This window comes from Seriola aureovittata, chromosome 13 (genome assembly GCF_021018895.1).
Source record: "Seriola aureovittata isolate HTS-2021-v1 ecotype China chromosome 13, ASM2101889v1, whole genome shotgun sequence".
Classification (NCBI taxonomy): Eukaryota; Metazoa; Chordata; class Actinopteri; order Carangiformes; family Carangidae; genus Seriola; species Seriola aureovittata.
Window position 1 is genome coordinate 14,181,008 of NC_079376.1, and position 22,192 is coordinate 14,203,199.

The 22,192-nt window shown below is 42.5% G+C and overlaps 1 protein-coding gene across 1 annotated transcript in view; it reads right to left on the reverse strand.

The window, feature by feature from the left end:
- LOC130180625 (fibroblast growth factor receptor-like 1) overlaps nucleotides 1-22,013 on the reverse strand; it is a 29,308-nt gene extending 7,295 nt beyond the window's left edge. The window contains exons 1-3 of the mRNA XM_056394264.1: nucleotides 21,640-22,013; nucleotides 20,737-20,832; nucleotides 3,118-3,390 (exon numbers count right to left, since the gene is read on the reverse strand). Of these exons, the coding sequence (XP_056250239.1) occupies nucleotides 3,118-3,390; nucleotides 20,737-20,821 (358 nt within the window). The 5' untranslated portion in view covers nucleotides 20,822-20,832; nucleotides 21,640-22,013. The remainder of the gene's footprint in view (nucleotides 1-3,117; nucleotides 3,391-20,736; nucleotides 20,833-21,639) is intronic.
- Between the last annotated feature and the right edge of the window lie 179 nt (nucleotides 22,014-22,192).

The window sequence follows — 22,192 nt, forward strand, 5'->3', positions numbered from 1 at the left end:
CCGGCACTATAACCGGCTGCAGTTGCTTCTTGTACTTTTTCAGTCTGTGATCCAGTAAAAATAATAAACTGACATGACAGATACTGTATGTAGAGCTACTCTGGGAGATACCCCTCATTTACAGTATTTCAAATAAATAAACTCTTCTCTGATCTTTTTGAGAAACATAATTGGGCTCCAAGCAGGTTAACTGCATTCAACTAAATTAAAATAGCTAACAATTAGTTGATTCAACCTTGATGGAAAGTGTTGCTCATGGTAATTGCGGGCTATTTGGCTGTATTATACTGTAAGTGTTTTGACAATGAGGCCCCCTAATCTTTGTGGTAAAAAGGCACCCAAACTCCACTGCACCCCCGATGGAACAATTATGTATAAAAACAAACGCTGCGGTGATGGACTGCCAGAGTGTAATGGATGACGGACAAGAGAGCAGAGAGAGGGGAGGGTTGAGTATCTAGAGTCGGTCTATCACGCACTCACTACCACCAGAGGACAAGTAGGAAATGGAACAAACCAGTTAAGGATTAAGAGTCAGGCCAGAAAGTCTCTAGGTAACTCCATAAAGGGCAAAAACACTTGTGATAAAAATCTCAAGGAAATATGCTTCCAAGAAAGACTTCTGATTGAACTTCCTAAGGTATTTTTTTCCTAAAGTAATCACAGAGTGGGAGTAGAGCGACGCATGCAGTCAGGTTGAACTGATCTCCCGGTGACCGCTGCCAGCTTCATCACAGCGGTCTTCAACTGTTTTCATTGAAGTCTTCATTCTCACTCAGTCACACTTACAGCAGAAGCCAAACCAGACAAATTCTCTGTCACATAAACACACCACTGGGAGAAAGTTATCTATCACCGAGATTAATTGGGTAATTGTGTGTGTCTCCCGTGTCTGTGTGTGTCTGTGTGTTTCCGTGTGTGTCCGTGTGTGTGCGTGTGTGTGTGTGTGTGTAGTTTGGCCTTAAATTATCTAAACTATCCTTCTTTATCTCCCAGCTTTAAATCAATATTTAAATCCCCTCAAAAATTCCATGTGCATGTACAGTATTACTGTCTGCTGCAGATACAAATGCTTCATTTAAAAAAAAAGTTGCCTTACATGTTTAAAGAACACAGCAGCCAGGGAAACTTTTGCAGCCCGCTTTTTTCTTTTATTTGTGTTCGGCCATGTTTATTCAAGCTCTTTCTCAGCTTACAAAGACTTCTAAGAACATCACTGCCAAAACTAACTTCAGGTTTATATGAAATAACACCACCACCAGGTAGACTCAGTAAATAGTGATCAGCTTTACTTTAACCCAATCATAAGCATTTCTAGCATATAAGCATTAGATTTCCTCAAGGATTTTTGGGGGGATGTACAGTATATAAAAACTGAGATTTCAATCATAGATATGAACCCGCTGTGGAGAATAGTAGACTTGGGCGATATCCAAAATTTAGTGTCTCCCAAATACCACAATATTACCATATTACCGCGCTGCAATTTAGGCGCCGCATGCAATGTACAGTAAGCAAAGCAGTGCATTTTTTTTTCAATATTAGGGAAAATATTTCGTGTATTTATATCTTTCTTCTTCTTCTGGACACTTTTTTAGGGGGTTCCAACTTCTTCCCAAAAAAAGTCTAAGCACAATTTTTCCTTCAACTGCTTTCCGTGCTTACAGTTGAGACACTTTTCATTACGAACCTGAAATGATGTAAAGATCTACTTGCTGCCATGTATCGATATTTTCTTAAAACTCAAATGCCTCCCAAAAAGTCCTGATCCCCCTTTTCTACTGATGAAAAATATCTGCCGATGTATTTTGCTGCTTTCACTTCAGTGAGTTTACCTTTCAAGTTTAGTTTAAGTTTCGCACTTGAGAGACACTTTCTGTGGTGAAAAATCATTACGTAGACATACTCCATCACATCAAATAGAAAACACACCAAAAAGTCTGACAGTATCCAATCAGGACATTGACGCAAACTTAAAATGACAGCACTGGGATATCCATCACATGAATGATTCTGAATATGTTCCATTTTCAGTGCTCTGTAAGTGCAATGCCGACACACACAAAGCCACGTCTGACTTTGATGCTATATGGCACAACTGTACAATGAACCTTGACATTATAGCTGGCTCGTTGCCTCGATCTCCAACCTGTCATTTTAGCACAATCAGCAGACACCCTCTCTTTGAACTCAATGACAACTTCACATTGAGGGAGACTAAAATAAACTTTGGTCCCGTCTATTCCCATGCTTTATTACAACAAGCGGTGTTTTCTGAAGTGCTTTTCAAGTGTTTTCCAAATCTGCCTGATTATGGCTCTTCTTCTGAAGCACAGCTGTCACAAGACCAGGCTGTAACTCCTCCTCTGCGGAGAGAGAGTGCAGACTCTGGCCCTAATTAGGCATCTTAGAGTAATTAGACTAAACACAGCCTTCACGCTCCACTCTGCTCATTCATCATGCTCTGCTGTAGCGCAGAGGAAATGCACTGTACGCACATGAACAAACGAGTAACACACTCAGTCAGACTGTGCTTAATCCTCCAAGCCCAAAGAGCTGTGTGAGAGTCTGAAGACAAACAGGCACTACACTGAATGTGTTTCTTATTGTGGAGCTGCAGACCTCCTGCCTCCACAGAGTGTAGCCTAAGGAAAAGGAAGAGCCTGAGATCCAATTGAGTCACAGAGGATGAAGTAGTATGAAACAATATCCCATGCCGCTGTTGACTTTGGGCAGGGAGAGGTAGGGGCTGTAACACATACAATAGATGAGAGGATCAAGCACTAAACCTCCATAAATCCACTTGTTTTAGACCTCGACCTCTGTGAGTGATGCTGTCTTTTAACATTTGAACTGTGGTGAGATTTTTGACAGCAGGGAAACTTTACAAATGTGGCCTCAAAACACTACAGCGGAAGATGATGTGGTCTGACCGTACAAATTAGAGGCTGACACGGTCTCTGGTTTTAGTTAGCACACAGGTGACTTCATGTTTTATAGATGCTGAATTGAGCTTGAATTTTTAACAAGACTGACACATTTTACAACAATCAATGATCTCATCTCAGGAACCAGCAGAGAAACAGGTCATACAAACTGAACCCCATCTGCACTCACCGATGACAATGAGGGTGTAGTTGATGTTAACGCTACCAAAGCCGTTGGTGGCTTTGCAGATGTAGGTGCCCGTGTCATCTGCCTCCACCTCCTTGATCTTCAGGCCCATGCGCAGGATTCGGAAACGGATCCAGCCGCTGTGGATGTTGCGCCCATCCTTGGTCCACATAATTAGGGGTGGAGGGTCTCCTTCCACCGGACACGGTAGCTTGATGGCACTCCCAAGCCGGGCTGTTTGTCTGTGAGCAACCTTCTCTGACACCCGTGGAGGTCCTGAGGACACACAACCGCATAATAAAATGATAATTTTTCTAAAACTGATTCTTTAAAACCGTAATATGGTTTTGCAAAAGTAAAACAAATCATGTGGTTGAATCTGCAGCCCACAATAACATTGAAATTGGGATTTGATTCTGATATCAATATTTTAAAATGGCATAGCACATCTTTAACCATTTTGTGCCAAAGAAATCAGAAGTAAGCAGTTATTCAGCAATTTCCTATGGTTATATTCTTGTCTTGATGGAACAACAATAAAAAGTGATTCCAATTCTTTTTGACGTATGACCCCTAAGACAACACAATGTCTAGCTGCAACTGCTCGTCACAAGTTGCTAATGATTTTTAGATTTGTATACAGTTTAAAGGTACAATTTACAGTAACTGACCAGGGAGAAAAAAAAGTAGAACTGACTCTAGAAAAATAAACATAATTTGTGGCAAAACAATTTCACCACGAAGCCGATTCAGTAGCTGTTCTGGACATTTCCTCTCGACTTGTAAGCCAACATAGATGAAAAGTCCATGAGGAATGTAAATTTGAATCTATGTTTCCATTAAAAAATGGGCAACTCCATCTGCTGATGAAGACTGCATGATATAATCAAAAGCTCCAGAACAACCACTGAATGGACCTTGTGGTGAGATTATTTCGCCAACTGCTGTTTCCAAGATCAAGAATGAACTTTGAATCTCAATGTTTTTTCCACTTTCCTCTCCCGTTAATTATCTCGTGACCCGTTAGGGGACTCCTAAACCCACAGTTTGGAAACTAATGATCTACACCACCACACATCAAACCCTAAGGTGCAGCTTGTGGAAACTCACCTATTGTGTTAAGCGGCAGAGGAAACAATAAGATGGCACATAAGTGGAAAAATTACTTAAATCAGGATGATTGAGCCACTGAATAAAGGCATGAGAGTAACATCCTTTATGTAGAACAATTTCAAAAGTATGAATTTAACTAATAACTTAGTTTATCCAACAAACAACACTGCACTGAGTATTTACAAGTACACACTTTACAGCTGTAAATCAGTGCAGTGAAATCAGCAAATGAAATAAAACATATATATATGTAAATATAGAGTCCTAATTTCTCTGACTAAACGCAGCTGTAAAACCAGCATTGGTGTGGGCAGATGGAATGAGATAGAGGTAATTTGTCATCTTTTTGTCTGATTACCCAGAAATGTTGAAACCAGATTGTAATAATTGGACAAGCCCTGTCGTCCACTGCCTGCACAGAGAGGGTAAAGTGTTCTGGCTTCGGTTTTGCGTAGCGTGCAAGAGATCAAAGCGATGAGGGGGGCGGGTCACAGTGAGACGGACAGCAGCCTGTTCTCCCTGCTCTTAATTGGCTCGGGCCTGCTCCCTCAGATCTGGTGAAGTGGAGCGGGCCGAAACACCCTGTGATGGTGTTAGGAGGCCTGCGCCGCTGCTCGCAAAGCGCCAGGCGTTCGACTAACCCCCCGACCAAAAACTAAACAAAACCCTGAATTACTGAGAAGACTAGACACCGAAGAGAAACAGGAGATTGGGGAGCTGGGGGGCTGAGAAAGGGGGAGGAAATGCAACCAACCCCTATAGCTTCAACAGCCCTCAAAAGTACACAGAGCACAGTCTGTGCCTCAGAACAAATGGTAGCAGTAGCAGTAAAAACAATGGGGAGGGTAAGTACACATGGCCTCTCTCAACACATACACACACGCTCTAACACACATAGGAGTCACATTCCTTTGGTGCATTTCACACATATGGTAAACAAGAAGTTCATTATACTGATGGGGCTGCACTGGGGGGAGGTGACACAGGTAACTCCATCTGGTCGTTTTATCCATCACATTGCCAACAGATGTATCTCAGTTGCAGGTACAACATCTGGACTGCTGTGCTCGTGACCTCAGATGCTAAAAAGCTGGACACACTCATATTTTCTTTAAAAAAAAAACCCGTCATGCCACAAAACTCAGTGAAAAAAGGGGATCTTGTGAGCGTAAACACCAATGAAAGCCTCCTTCCTTTTTGTTTCTGTCTTTCCCAACCATGCATGAACGCACACACACACACACTCAGAGTTTTCCTTCCTCTCTGTGAATGGCCTTTCCTGGTCCACAGCATGCACAGGAAATTGGAAGTGTCATTGTTTATGTCTGTGGAGAAAACGCAACCACAGTCTTTTTGGCTGTTGTCAGCTGGCCCATATCTCACTCCTCTCCTACCAGGAAAGCAGAACAGAGGCGCTCACTGTTTCTACTCTGCTTTAGCACCACAAACAGGTCACAGCGTTGGCTTGGTGCTGCTGGGGCTCATATGGACTGAGTTGATCCCAAAAGACTGAACCGCCTTGTAAAAACATAAATTCATTTCTGACAAAATCTTGAACAAATAGGCTTCAGTTATCTCCTCTGACTTATGGTCCCACAAGCCACTCAACCATGTGCTGCTTCTAGATTAATGGACGGGACTGGCGTTCAAAACAAGGCCTGATTCATGTCAAAGGTTTAGTTGAAGCAAAGTTTCGAAACACATTGAACCTACATTGTCAAACAAAGACATTTCTTGAGAATGATATACTTCCAAAGAAAATAAAAAGAGATAGGGGAACATTTAAATGCTCTTTTCCATTTGTAAAAATATACAACGATGCGCTGCAAAACCTCTCTGCAGTGTTGTTGCAGTTGTACACTCAACCCAAGTCTTCTTGAGGAGAATCCTTTTTTTGTTATGGTCAGACAACTTTTGATTTGTGTTTCTGTGAAACTTTGCCTAAATTAGCTAAGTTTGGTACACTGTGATGTCTTAAGGCATTGGTACTTTATGCAAATTACGCATATTCACTTTCTTGCAGAGAGTTAGATAAGAGTCATATCACACTCATTTCTGCTAAATATAAAGCTACAGACAGCAGCCGGTTACCTTAGCTTAGCACAGCTTAAACAGCTAGCTAGCTTTGTCAAAAGCAAAGCAGACTTCATCACCTTTGAGCAGAGCCAAGCTTACAGTTTCCTCACCTCTAGACTTTATGCTAATCTTCTATTAACTGTATCCTCATTTACCAAACAAATGTAAGAGTGGTATCTTCTCATTTAACTAACTTTTGGCAAAGAAATAAACAAACAAATGAATAAATAAGCCAATTTTCCAAAATGGCAAACTATTCCTCCAACTTTGATAAAGGTCTATGTGATCTTGAACTTATTCAGGACAACTCCTGCTCCTGAACTTTTTGGCTTTATAAACTAAAAAGCTTTGGCTGGTGCTCCAAGCACAAGGAATGTGCAACAAATGATTTCCTCCCTCCATCTCTGCTTCTAAAAAAACCTTTTGAAGTCTTTTTAAAAACAAGGCATGAAGAGGTGCTGAAATCAAGGACATCGTCTGAATAACTTAATAAGTATTTGTGCTGTGTGCATGACCACCATCCTTTCTTCAGCAGGGACTCTCCTACTTCTTCTTCTCCTCCTCCTCCTCCCTCTCAAGGACAGGTTCTCTTAACCTTGGAGATGAAAGCTCAGAAATCACACAGAGGCCCTGTGTAGAAAATCCAATTCTGAGAAAAGGGGAGTTATTGCTTTATCTGCTTGATTGTAAGATACACAGTTCAAGATGTCCACAATAGAACAGGTAATCACATCATACTGGAAGTAAAATGTACTGCACTTTTCTCTGCTGTTTTAGCCTGGGTCTTCTGAGGCTCTCTCCCGGTTTGCTGAACATACCATTATGTTCCTCTACGCAGGCTGTGATGAATGGGAATCTGCCAGATTTTTGACAAACTGCTGAGTAGTTCAGTTAGTTCAGTGTTTACTCAAATTGTTAGAATTGTTAGCTTGTCTGTAAATGGAAAATGATACACATGACCATATGGGCTTTCCCGAATTGCAGCATTGGTACGGCGCTCCTTATTATAGCCAAGCTCCATGTGTGAATGGAATCTTTCATAGCGCAGGAAGAGGAGGAGGACGCCTGGCGACTCACAGAATTAGCTCTGTTTTCCTTTGCTCAATTTGGTGATGGATTATTTTAAGAGAAAGGGGTACATTCAATAAGGGGCATTCTTGTGATGTAGACTAAATATAGCCATTTTTACGAAACCTTGTGAGCAGGTTAATGAACTGTTGATCTGATGTGCAGGCATCCATGGAGGGAAGTATGTTAGGAAATGTCAGAATGCAAATGAAAGAGAAAAAAAAGAGGAACATAGAAAAAAAAAAAAAGAAAGACTACAAAGGCTGCCAGGATTGAGCAATGATCAGATGTGCTGGCACCTCTCTCCTCATTTATTTTCTCTTTTACAAAACACCTGTGGGTTTGTAATGATGTGTACATGCATTTTTTCTCCCATACAAAGTGCTTTTGTTTTTTTTGGTCATTGCAAACATGTCAATAAAGGGTTGGCTTGGCTGCTGACAGATGCTCCAATAGTGAACACCTGGAACTTAACCAACCACAATGAGAATAACTTAATAATGCATGCAACACCGTCTGCCCAATATTTAAAAAAACACTGTAAACATCTTCTAATAGAAAGGATTTGGGCCTTAATCTCCAGCCAACTGCAAGAATGTCTTATGCTTCAAAAGGCTTTTGCACACTGCCAGACTGTAGTGATTCATTACCTAGATAAACACTGATCTGAGTCAATGTGTCTTCAATATGCAGTATTTACATAAAGGATAAGAAGCAGACAGACAGATAGAAGCTGGAGAATGCTTCCTCCTACTCAGCAGCACTGTGTTAGTTCAGCAGACCGTACAAGAGACCTCTAACACAAGAGAGCATGGTTTAATGGAGCCAGTGCTTCCAGGGAAATATTTTATCATGCATCTCTTAAAATCTCAGGATGGGAAAAAAGTAGAAAAGTAGAGTTCAAGGAACATGATAGGTAAGTAATGCACACACACACAAAAAAAAAAAAAAATACATGAAAGCTAGAAACCAAATCCAGAGCCGGTGACTTCACTTGAGACTGGAGGGGTTGGTTGAAGGCGAAAGGTGAGGCAGACACCGCAGCTCAGGGAGTGTGTGAAAGGCCAGAGCTTCTGTTCAGAGCCTGCTGCTGCGCTTAGCTATACATTTCACAAGCAGAGATAAAAATCGGCATAAAACAGTGAGAGTGGTGGGGGGGGCACCTTAGCAATTCAAGAAAGGAGGCAAGGTGAGGTGAGGGGTTGGGGGGGGGCTGCAGTGACGGGGTGAAAGGGGATGGGATATATGGAGTGGTGGTCGAGGCTGTTCTGACAGCAGCGGGGCAGCGGAGGGTGAAGAATGCCGTCTCTTCTTACCCCTCCAGACGTCCTGCCCAGCAACTTCACCCAGTGTGGTAATCAATACCTGTTATTTTCCCCTCTCAGCTTTCCAATCAATAGATAAGAGCGGGGTAAGACCAGCCTGGGACAATGGCTCTTTCTTTCGGTACCATCTGATGTGGGCTGAATAGCAACTTCTTCGGTGGTGGGAATGGTACAGGAGGAGCTATTGGGTGACATGAGGGACTAGAGACACAGCAGGAGGGGGTGGAATAAAAACAAAGGGGTAAAGAGAATAAGATGCTCCAGTCGATCCATCTGATTAAAGCAGAATCGCTGGAATAACATCGCTGCTTGTTTTCAGTGCATCTGCATCTGCTTCCTTCACTAATGGCTCCAGAACAACAGGCTCTTGCCGACTCCTCATCAAAAGAACAGGAAAGAAACAGAGAGAAATTACTCCAGCGTCGTAAAGCTTCTGGAAACATCTCCATCACGCGGCCTACCCTTTACAGGCCCTACTGTGGAGCCTTTGAACTCTAAGCTGCTATATTTCATTAAACTTGACTGCCTTCTCCCGGCCCCAGCTGCCTCTGTCGGAGGAAAGGAGCATGTGTGTGAGTATGTGTGTTTTGAAGATTCCTTACTACTGTCATCTGCTGTAATACGGCAACAGAAATCCAGCCTACACCCACAATAAATCAATTAGACATAAATATGTTTGTTTGTCATAAAACTGAATACTGGTCATCATTCATAAAGACAAAGACTACAATCACAAATATAAAAAATTAATGCACTTTTATGACATAGAACAGTAACACTGAGGAAGACTACTTGACACTGCAAATACCATAAATTTAGTAAGCGTGGCCATTGTTCAGGTCATTTTTTACTTACTAAATTGATCACGACACGAGATATGTCTGAATCCAGGCCGCTCTAACTTAGAATTTCCTGAGAGGAATCCCCCACTGTACGTTTTATTGATACTTTGATTATGTGAAAGGCTTCTTTTAATTCAGGGTCACTTTCCATAAGACGTCCGTACTTTTCCATACTTCCACAAGCTTGGAAAGTTATGGAGTCTCCCTTATGGAAAGTCTTCCACCTGAATTAATGGAGGCCTTTCATATAATGTTTTTGGAGTGGCTGTTTTGTCTCATTACTGGATAGTGGTTACAAGTTGCAGTGCTTTTCCAGTGTGCTACCTGCTCAGCAACAGCACAGCAAATGGGCATTTTCTTTCAGAAGTGGTCACCTTTTAGGCTATTATTATTAATAATGCTTTCAAAGAGTCTTTCTTTCCCTGCTAAAAATAAAACTCTGGAACATTACAGTATTTCACTGACTTTTGTTGGGTAGGGAGGGGTTTGTTCATTCTTGTTCTTTGAGATGGATGACATGTTCCTCCATTACCGTGGACACTAGTTTATTTTGAGTCATCCCATTGACATAATCCGCCCCGCAGCTGTAAATATTCACTAGCACATTTAATGTGTATTAATCTCTGGCTTAAAATAGTCACCAACAAATGCACAATCTACTCTATTTTGAATTACATTTGCTAAAAACTACAGCGTTCAGCTGTTTTAGGAAATGACCTGGCATTATCTGGGGCTGAGTGCCAAAGACACAGAAAAAGACTAATGCATTGTTGGCTTTCGTCTTTTCATGGGATTTGTTAACAACAAAAACTGTAGAATAATGCCAACCTTATCATTTAATGTGCTTCTTTTATCTCTCTCTGGTTGTGTGTTTGTCCACTTTAACAGAAAAAGAAACAATGGCCAATATAAGAAAATATCTTTAAAACAATGTAATAAACTGAATAAAATTATAAATTAAATATTGAATAAATTACAAATGTAACTGAAGGTATTTTTTACTGTGACTTACTGTCTATGAGAAGTTTCAATCCAAAAATATCAATACAATCCTACAAAGTCAAACATTCTGCCATTGTCCTTAGATAAGACAAATACAAATAAAAACTCTCTTTTGAATATTGTCAGTAAATAGAAAACACTAATGCACTAATTCAATAGCATAACTTTTCTTGCAATTGTGAATAAGTAATTCACTGGTCATAAAGAGCACACAGTGAGTGGCACTCTAGTCGCTTTATCTCACTCCATTAGGCTAAGGCCTGGTGCACACACAGGGGCTGAGTGTGTGCTTAGGGCCACTTATCAGGGAAGAGGCAACAGGAGGGAGGCTGGGAAGAGAAAGAAAGGCCAGATAGAGTCACAGACAGAGAAAGAGGGGTCAGGGGAGTGGAGAGAGAGAAAATGAAGCCAAGAAGAGAGAAGTAGGGTGAGGGTTAAAGAGAGGAGAGTTGATTTAGAGAGTGGCAGGGAGCAGAGGCTACGATGGCAGAGAGGCCTTCTTTAACACACTGCTCATAAGGAGAGGAGGGCTGCATGGGGGAGTGAAGGGGGATTAGGTGGGCCCTGGCGGCAGTAACCAGGAATCCCAACAATCTCACACCCCACTCCCTGGCCCAGGCTCGGCCTCAGCCACATGACACACTCAAACAGACCTTTCTCTCTGCAATACAGTGCAGGGCACCAACAAGCACCTGTTTATGACTGTCTGTCTAATATGTTTGGAGATGGACCAACCACTTGGCACTGAGAGGGACATTGTGTGAACACTCACACATGTTTGGCTGCTCTGGACTGTCTGTGTATTGTCTCTTCTCTCTCACACTTGTACACAAACGCAGATGTATGGAGTTAAGTTGCTACAAAAAGTTCTCATTATTATCCTCCAACCTGTCTGTCAAAGTTTGTGCCAAATTTTATGGGATTCCCTTGAGGTGTGCTGGAGATATTGCATTCACAAGGCCAAAACTGTATTTTGTGAGGTCACCATGACCATGACCTTCAACCTTTAACCACCAAAAAGTAATCAGTTCGTCTTTGGGTCCACATGAATGTTTATACCAAATTTGTAGAAATTCCCTCAAGGAGTTACTGAGATATCATGTTCACGGGGCCAAAACTGTGTTTTGTGAGGTCGCTGTGACCTTTGACCTTTTACTTTTGACCACCAAAATCTAATCAGCTCATCACGGAGAACAAGTGAATTTTTGTGCCAAATTTGAAGAAATTCCCTGATGGCTGTACTGACACATCGCATTCACGAGAATGGCACCTGAAAAAATAATGCCTCTGGCTCGGGCTGTCGCCAGAACGGAGGCGTAAAAAATCCACAATATGACTTGCTACTATTCTGGGGTTTATTGAAATAAGCGCACATGTGACCAGTTTCTTCTTCAGTGTCCTTATAAAATTCCCTGCCCCCCTAAAAGGCCTCATGTTATCTCTTACATTACAGTTATTCAAAAGAGCTCCACACGGATCCTAACCTAGTTGCTCCATACCTGGCACTCAGGACACCCAAAAAGGCCCCAAAATGATTCAATTGATATAAGAAAGAGGGAACATTTTCTTTTACATAAAATTTTACACATTCTTTTATGACTTGTCTCTAATTCTTCGCTTTTGTCTTGCTAACTACTGTGGTCTGGCTTGTAAAAATCCTTAAAATGAAACAATGTGAGAAGGAAAACTCGCTCTTTGGTTGAACTACTCATGGCTGATGTCCAAACTAAGACCATAAACTGCGATTAGGTTTCACAAATAGACATTGTTTTATTTAGAAGGGCTGGAGGCCAAAAAGGTTGGGAACACTGCTCTAATCTTTGCTTTTGTAAAGAATTACTGAATAATTTGACCTTTTCAGGCTCAAAAATGATTTAAACACAGAAAAAACTAGAGAGAGAGAAAGAGTGCTGATATGATACCCAAGTTTCAGTACCAATACTTGATACTTGATACTTTTTTCAAGGCTTACAATTATGATTTTCTACAAAATGTTTTTCTTCAACTGGGAAAAAAGACACACTTCCAGATGTTAAATGTTGAGTAACATAAGCAGCCATACAAGAACCTTTCCTATAACAGTAAGCTGTAAATTAGAAATGATCTGATCAAAGAAGAAAGAAAAGTACAAATTCAAGCATTTGATGCCAGCTTTCGTTCTTTACCATTTTCAATACTAAATACATTTTACTTGGTACCTAAAAAGTATCGGCCCTCTGTCCCATACACCGTACATGTGCAACAGACCACAATCTGCCTTGCCAAAACAGTTGGCAACCACTGCTCCAAAGCATGTTGCTGGACAATAAACTCTTGAGGCCTGTTACACTGTCTCCTCATAACAAGAACGCTGTTTTTGTTGTTTCATGGCCTCAATCAGTCAACAGTGAGGTGCATCCTGCCACTCCCTACATGCCTCCTCCTTCAACCTTCCTGCATTCCATAGTGGGAAAAAACGAACTCCAACCTGCTCACTGTGTACAGTTGACACAGTCGGAGTCCAGTCTGGAGGTGCTGAATGAGATGCAGATGTCTTATTAAGTCGAGTCATTGCTCAGCGTTGGGCTGATGTTGTACTGACTGGCAGAGAAGCACAGAGGCTGTAAAGAGGGCCGTTCTGAGACAGACATGCTGTCAGTGGAGGACCAATGTGTGTGTCTCTGTGTGTGTTGTGGTCACATCTGTGTGATGATGATGATGATGATGATGATGATGAAGATGGCCGAGCCTGGCGCTGAGTGCCCCTCATTTCTCCGTCTCCAGGAACCCTACACCAGCGTACAGTCTGACGATCAGCCAATCTCCATGACACTGGGAAGCGCTTTACACCAGCGCCTTTGTCAACAAGGTCTTTTCAGGAGGGGGCCAATGACAGACTGTGATGTAGCAGGAGTGTTTGGGCAGAATGGAGCGATTCAGACGGGAGCAGTAGGGAGGGAGAGGCTAGAAGAGGAGTGGGTGAGGGAAAGAGAAAGGCGGGTGAGACAGAGACGAGACAGAGTGGGGAGAAGGGGGAGAAGCAAGGCGAGACAGGCGGAGGGGGTGGAGGAACTGGCAAAGCTCTCACTGACAGCAATGGGGCCTCTTGACAATCCAGGAATATTGTCTGAAATCAATCTGTCATCGTGGAGCTGTTGAGCCTGTCATTACGATGTGGTACTCGCCCTTTCACAGTGACAATTTGTTCAGTGCTTTCCCAGTTCACCTTACTACTCGGCTGCACAAAGGTCACTGCCCTCGATCCATCTCTGTCTGCCAGTCTGGCTGTCTCTTTCTTTGTTAATCAACTATCCACACAGAGCTATACAGTACTTTTATCAAGCTGACCTGCACAGAAACAGACGGCTGACGACCAGAATAGACGTCCTGCTGCAAGGACCCCATTGAATCTCTGTATTTCCTGTGAACCATCCAGTGCATGTAAAAAAAAAAAAAAAAAATTTAAAAAACAAGACTAAAAGGCACAGTGGTCCTTTGAGGTAAATGCTAACGTGCACATGTTAACATGTCCACGATGATGATGCTAGAATGTTGTTTAGCAGGTTTAGTTGCTAATTAGGACTAAACACAAATTACTGATGGCCCACTTTTAATGTAAACATTTAGTGGCATCAGTTGTTTAGATTTCAATAAAAAAACAAAAATTCACATTCATGGTGGTGCTAGAGGAATAGTCAGAGGACCACCAAAAATCATTGAAGTCAGCTGGATTCATCCAGAGGAGAATATGAATGTCTGCATCACACTTCAAGGAAATTGCTGCAGGAGTTGTCCAGACATTGCACTCTAAATCAAAAATGTCAACCTGCTGACATGTATTTTACCAACATAGAATAAATGGCCTGGAAACCATGAACATCTGTAGACAATGTGGTGCCAACTAATCAAGTAGATGTTAAGATATTTCACTGAAGAAGTGAGAAGTTTCACCTGGTAGATGAATAGTCAGAGGCTCACCAAAGTCATTCAGATTAATCCTCTAGGAAACATAAATACCTGCAGGAAATTTCATAGCAATCCATCCAATAGACGTCAAGATATTTTACTCCAACAAATGTCACCTCCTGGTGTCGCTACAGTAAAAGTCAGAGGATTACCAAATCCTCTGGGAACTGTGAATGTCTGTATAAAGTTTTATGAAAACCCATCAAATGCTTGTTGAGATATTTCAGTCTGGACCAAATTGTTGGACCAACTAACAGACCGGTCAAACCGACAACCTGACACTGCCATCTCTACAATCTTTTCGTTAATCTAAAAGTTAACAAAAAGAACAGCCAGTTCAGCTATTTGTCAATCTAGACACAAATTAACTGTATGAATGGAGAAGTACCCCAATCTGCCAAGCCTCTAACTCCGAGTATATCCAGGCTGGGGGCTGGTCCAAGGCCCAAACTCACATCTCTGTGCATGAGGAAATCAAATCAGTTTCACTGCATGGTGCAGAATTCCAGTCTGGGACAGCAGTAGCCCTGCTATAAAATATGACAGATTATACTCTTTGCTCCTGAAATGATTTTTCCTCCCTTGTCCTGTTCCACTCTTCAAGTCAAAGCGGGGACATATTTTTCCATTCATTATAGAAGGAATGGGTCCCCTGAATGAAAAATCTGGGCCTCTTTGCCTCTTCGCCTCCGCTTCCAGCGTTGAGACTGCTGCTGCCGGAAATGGGTGCAAACAAATTCCATCATGACAGCCTATATGCTTGCAATGAAAACTCCTATTTTGACGTACTGTGACAAGCAATCGCCCCAACCAGACTCTTTATAACCTCAATCAATGGGGACAATGCTCTAAGAATTTCTGAGGTCGCTCAAAAGAATCCCTTATGAAAAACAAAGTGGAAGTGAAAAAGCCACAAAGCCATGTGGGGTCTCATTGAAGCTCATCGGAGGTGAACTGAAAAGGGGTGGGGGGGACTGAAAGGAGTGTCCGCGGGTGTGTGTCAAAAGCAGCGGAGGCCTCATTCAGAGCTCGTTATCCCTGCCATTCCCTGGCTTGGTGTGTGTGAGGGTTTGAAACCCCCAGAGAGAGAGGAGGAGGTAGCAGAAAAACAAAGATTCAGAAAACTTGAGGCGTGGATGTCTGGCGTCGGATTATAAAGACGACTAACAACCAAGTGTTTCCTCAAATCATAAATAAAAGGAAAACAATGGAAGACTTGATGGCACAGTGAAGTAAAAAAAAAAGAGAGGAACCTCATCCTGAAATGATATGCAACAGGTACCTCCCTGCTGCCTGATTTGGTATTCTGATATGTCAGTATGAGACTACAGCGGCACAGATTCAAGCAGGCTGTGGCAAGTACAGCAAACAAGCACATACAGTAAGATGGGGCAGATAATATTTCTGCACTTTAAATCAGCGTTTCATTCACTAACATCACAATGACAACTGGTGGACTTGTCCAAACCTGCTCAGTCCAAGCAACATCCTGAGGGCCACCATCACGTAAATAGAGCATGCTGCAGATATATTTTTTTGAGACAACAAAAGGTTGTTGTGGCACATGATTTGCTGCTTTTGTGCAAGGGCGCTCAACACCAGCAGAAGATGCAACAAGGAGCCAATGTTAGAGGGAAGACATGGAGAAGAAAAGAAATGTGAGACCAGTTTTCGATTTCTGCACCACCTGCCCGCAGCTGTATGCAGACTCGTGGTCCTAATCATAAATCTACCAGTTCTCTACAGGATCTACCAGTTAAAATCTACAGGAAAACAAAACCGGCTTCTCCTGTTGAGGGGTGAAAGAGGGGAGCAATTGGAATTTCATCTTTTAACTTACTAAAGTGACTGAGTGAACAGCTGTGCAGCACAAAACCAAAGGAGGGGGGGGGTTTCTCTCCATGACTTGGCTCCTCAAAAGAAAAAGAGAAAACAGAGCAGGACTGGAGAAATGAAGGAGGCTTAGAAAGAGGGGTTGCGCAAGATAAATATTTCCCACTGTGGGGCTGAAATGCTATTGTAAGGTCACTTGTAAGGTTCCAGCAAGGCGGACCCTCACCCCCTCCTACAGGCTCGCTTCCAATCACTTAGTCTGCTCTCTTTCTGGCCAAGGGCGTAACACAGCAGCCTGAAGTGTGGAGTATAAACAGTGTCCAGTGTCATCAGATTATTACATTTATTTAACACCAAACAGCTGTCAATTAACAAAAACCCATTATCAATAAGTCTGGTTAGGCGAGGGAAGTCAAACCAGGGAAGCGAATAAAGTCGATTATCATTTGAATGATGACAATCTGACACCTCCGAGTGCACTTTGTAAACAGCTCCATGGGTTTTGTAAAAGTTAACAGGAGCAAAAGGAATTCTATTTAACTGAACCCAAATCCACTCAGCCAGCAGGAAGAGTGTGTGTGGTCTGAAAACACTCCCGCAGCCAACTGCCCAAACTAACTAATGAGCATTGTACACACAGAGACCTTCATATGCTTCAACAGGATTTTGTTAAAAAAAGCAGAAAATAAAATTCTCCTCGTGCCCGTCCTAGCATTAGCATACAGCTGAAAGTGACAAACGCTGAAAGTGGACAATGCCTTGTTGAAATTCCACATGAATGCTAATTGAAGTGGCCATTAAAGTCAGTCAATGAGGGGAGTCTTGCTCACAGGGATTATATGACCCTGCTAAAGTAAACACCAACTGACCTCCATTATGACTACTTATCACAGCTACAGCCTTTTCCTTTCTTTCCCCTGCGAGGGGTGAAGTCTGACACATTCCTCTCTTCAAATGTTTCCTCCTGAACTGACAGGGTCAGCAGTGTGTGCTGATAGATGGGAAACATGAATTGTTATAGTGGTGGTAACATTATTTCCGTGATAGAAACAGAGGGATCATAACAGGAGGAATATTATTTCCACCTGGTTTAGAGGAGAAGGAGGTGGAGCGGGAATAGCAGTTGGTATACCTCTGAGGTTTTCCAAATTGCCCTGTGCTCCTTGGATGTCTCATTATCATGACTTTTCTCAGGGTAATTTCAGCCTGCTTAATAAAACACACACATACATTCAGACGCACGAAAGCAGCGCTCATTCACTCTCGTAACTTCTTCTCACGCACCTCTAAATGGCAGCGCCTCAGTAAAGCGAGTCCCCCGTCTGCTGTGAGCTCTAATAGATGGCAAATAAGTCCAGTCTACGGGGATGAGGAGTGTTTAAAATAAATTACTGCTGCCCTGTCCAACCTGGGGGGACCACCACATGTAATAATCCATCCATTGTTCTCCACCAATGGACCCAGACTCGGTAAATAGGGGCTACGGAGAGCCGAGAAAGGCTGGGTGGGAGTTAAGGTCAGCTCGTGCCTTGTTTTAACGACAGCACATTAACTTAACTCACTTCCTTCAACTTAACACTGGTAATAAATGGGAGGAAATGCAGAGAGAAGCAGGGAGAAGGAAGGGGACATATGTAAGAAGGGTGGCAGTCAGTGCTGGTTGTCTGGTTTGGAAAACACAGGAGGCTGGAGTTGCACTGATTAGAGCTGAGGTAGAAGGTGAAGGATGTTTGACTTCCCACAAGTTCTGCTGTGTGGTGTGTGCAGAGAAACAACATGTAACATGAAACTGATTTTATTTCTAATACCTAAATGGAGCATTAAAGTGTGAGTTGAGCTAGGACTGTAAAAAACGTGTTACTCAGCAGCAAAGCCGAGCTTTTTCAGCGCATCCCCCCCCCCCCCCCCCCTTAGTCTCACTAGCTTGGCTCACAAACCAGAACACCACTGTTACACCTTCTTACTATTCAGGAGCTATTTAAAAAATAAGAGGACTTTGGGGCATTTGGTTACTGAGAAACTAGCCTCATTATGGTTAAAGGAAATGGAAAACTGTCTAGGAGCCAAATGGCCTTGTGATTTTAAGAGCCCTTTGCATACAATTTATCTAGTACCTTCTTGTTATGAAACCATGATGTAACTCGGTTATAAAATGTATATTTTCCAAACGGGGTTGTAGAACAGTGTGCATGCTCTAAACTTCACCAGATGCTTCAGAGGTGAAACAAATGTGTGTGGTGTTAAAAAAAAAAAACAGCAGATTCATATACATGCACAAAAAGACTCAATTGTATTTGATGCCTGTTTCTAATTAAAATGCATCAAAACACTACCATTCAGTATGTGTGTGTGTGTGTGTTCATTGTTAGGTAGTCCTGGTGTATAACAGAGACACCTGGTGCCTCTCTGTTTCTCCCAGGGTGCATTTCTGCAGATCCATATGTTCAGGCTGCTGCATTCCTCAGTTAGTGGAGCCCAGTGGTCCCCGGGCCTGTCACCACATTAGAGGCTCTGCTGGGACACATCACTGAGCACCTCCTCCAGCTGCTGGGGGTGGCAGAGCACCAGAGGGGGAGGAAAGAAGGCGCTGGGACGGAGGAAGTGCGGGGGTTCCTAGAAGGGGTCTTAAGAAATAATTCTTGCTTGGCCAGTTGCAAAGTCGTGGCAGTGGAGAGAGGGAGGGTCCACATGTGAGTGAGCGAGTGCATGTGTGTGTGTGTATGTGGTAGGGCAGGGGGTCCTGGGTCAGATGTCGCCTGATGACTGACAGCAACAGGCTTAAATGCGTTCACCCAAACTCACTGTTTTCTCAGAGCCATTGTCTGAAATGTTTAGATAAAGGCAGTAAAGTAACACTTCAAGTGTGTTTTTACTGTTTCACACATACGTCACAGGGGGTCTGTCCTTTATAATTGAATTTACATTTGTCAAAGATGTCATCATACATTGTTAAATTTTACTGGGGCAGTTTTACAGCTTTGCTGGCCTTCACTTCATTATAAAAGCAGAAGGTTTGAGTCAAAACCCCCCGACTGTATTTCACAGTGTGTCAGAGTCAAGCTGTTGCGTTTGGACTGTAACACTGAACTCACTGTTTCGCTGCTTCTGCTGGGAGAACTGTGGGATATTTGCACCTCACAAATTGTCAAGCATCATTCAAAATCATCTCACTCAGACTGTCTGCCAACTACATAACTGTTGATGTGTCTCTCTGTCTGTGCATCTGCAACCACTTTCAGGGAAATTATGAAAAACAGACTGTAAATTCTTCTTTTTGTCTGATATAAAGTCAGTATCGAGCCATTGGACTTCCACTCTCCATCATCCCATTGGATTCCCCTTTGGGTTTCTCTGACATCTGTTAATCTGTAAACATACAAAATTGCCTGTCTAATCTTATTTAGCCTTCACGTCTTGTTTACTTTTGGTTTAGTCGTGCCGTGAAGGCACGGCTGCCATGCTGTGAATGAGGCATTGTCTGCAGACCCACAGATGTAATCTCCCCCTCTAAACTGCCGCCAACCCCCTCCTGCCTCCTCTACCTCAAGCCCTGATAGCCACATGCAGGTATTGTACCTATCAGACGCCTCTTGAATTCACTTCCACGTTGAGCTGGAGAATAAAGACAGCGCTATGGAGCCTGGGTGTTTTGCCAGTGCGAGGTCTTCCGGGGAAATGTGTCTGGCTTTCAGATTTCTCTCATTAAAGCTGGAGTTTAGTTTCAAGTTTTGCCTCAGTCTTTGACTCATGCCACTGGATTGCATCAGACATGGTTCAGTAGTCAGTGATGGTGGATGAAATCATAGAAATTGCTTCGACAGTTATTCACAACCTGTTGACAAGCTCGCTGTAAGTTGTCTTTATAAAGCAAAGTATTGATACTGGCACAGTAAACAGTGCAATGAATTGTGGTCAGACTGAGGTCTCCCACTCTCCACACTCAGTGTTTTGGCCATGAACACACACACACACACACGCGCTGATGTGAGGCAGTTCCTTGGCGGGAGAGCTGGACTCTTACACTGACTTGTGTTCTTTCACCCTGGGAAGCTGATGGATGATGTTTGTTTGGTTTAGCTGTAGTGAATGTGCACACACACATTCTCTCACACACACGCATACATACACAGCCATGACTGAAACACACACAGTGTGGGTAGGGGTAGGCTTGCCCTCTCTCGTTCCCCTGCCCTGTGTTGATTTTGGGCTCTGTGTAGAGATTTTTTCTTATGTTTTAGTTTTCCGTCTCTTACTTCTCGGTGAGAAAACGTTAAGAGCCAACTGAGACTTTCTTCATGCTCACAAGAAACCAGCCAGTCAACTTGACTCATAATGAGCTATGAATGCGGTGTTACCTTCCAAGTTTAAAGTATGCAATATTAGCAAGAAAGAAAGAAAGTTTGTGAAGCAGCTCTCACCTCTTGCACAGTCTGTCAGTAAAACAGCCTCAAAGATGAACAGCACAATCTTCAGGACGCCCATAGTGTCCAAAGACAACTTCATGTTCCCTAAATCTGAAAGACATATGGACACAGTGAGGCAGTGTATTATGCACATAGCAGGACCAATCCACCGAGAATAATGTTAGAGGGTTTAGACAACAAAAAATCTTTTTCAAGCAATTTACGCATACTATGATTTTTTCCAAATATTACTTGCTTATCTAAAATGCATGAGTGATAACATTATGGTATATACAAGTTATAACAAAGACTGTACTAGCATGTATGAAGCAGTTTCCATGTCATTAATAAACTTATTCTGGCTGCACAAAAGTTTTATTTTCTTTAGTTGACCTCAGTGGTTCCCAAACTAGACTCCTGGGACCCTTTGGGGTCTGTAAGAAAACCTAAAGGGTCTAAAATAGAGCCAAAATGAAGTAGGTTTAATCTCGATGGTACAAACCAATTCAATATAAATTCCATTTTACTTCATTAACAGTACCTGAGTTAGCACCGTTACAGGATGTGCGAAAGGTTTCTCTCTCTGATCTGCTACAGTCTGACTCAGGTCTGAGGTCTCTCTGGGACTTAACATTGGTGTTTAAGTATTTTAGGTTCTTGCAAAATTTAATATGTCTTGGTAAAAGTAAAAGCACAGTCATGTATGGAGGCTATATATTCAAATAGCTAACCAAGGTCCTGAATAGCAAACTATAGGCTACGTTAAATTGTCTTTTTTCCCGGTTTGTCTGAGCTGTACTTACAGTAAAATTTCACTAAGTTAGTGCTGCTCACCTGTAGCTTGGGTAAACATGCAAATACAGTGGTTAAAGTTGTTTTTAAAGAGGAAAGGTCAATATAAATGTGTCTTTAACATACCTGGATATTGAATGAATGAAGTCGACCTTGTATTAGCCTCTTGACAGAAATGTTTTTAGCTAGAGTCCGTGTTGAGTCCATGAATCAAAAGTGACAGTGGTCGACATTTCACCGACCTCTAACAGACCACCGCGCGCTTGTCTATGAAATAAAACAGCGAATTCAAAGGTCGAGGAAAACCGGACGCTTCCATAAAAATCACAACAAAACACACATATGTTAATTAAAAAAAAAAAAAAAAAAAAAAACTCAGGGCGGTCCAGACTGTGTAGCTCGCTTCGTCCACCAAGTGACTTTTCCAGTGCGCACACAGCGGAGACTTGTTGTCCGTCCCAGCGCTGCCGCTGCGGGCCAATCACAGGCTGCAGAGGCCGGACACGTTTAACTCTTTATCTCTCGCGCTCACAGACCTCTTCATCACAAAGCCGTTATCTCACCACCGTCAGCTTCATGTATGAGAAAAGAGATAACAGCAGTAGAGTGTTAAGAAGGATACCATGCGAATATCACTGCAAAATCAAGTCCTTATGACTTTATCACAGGAAGGCTGTTA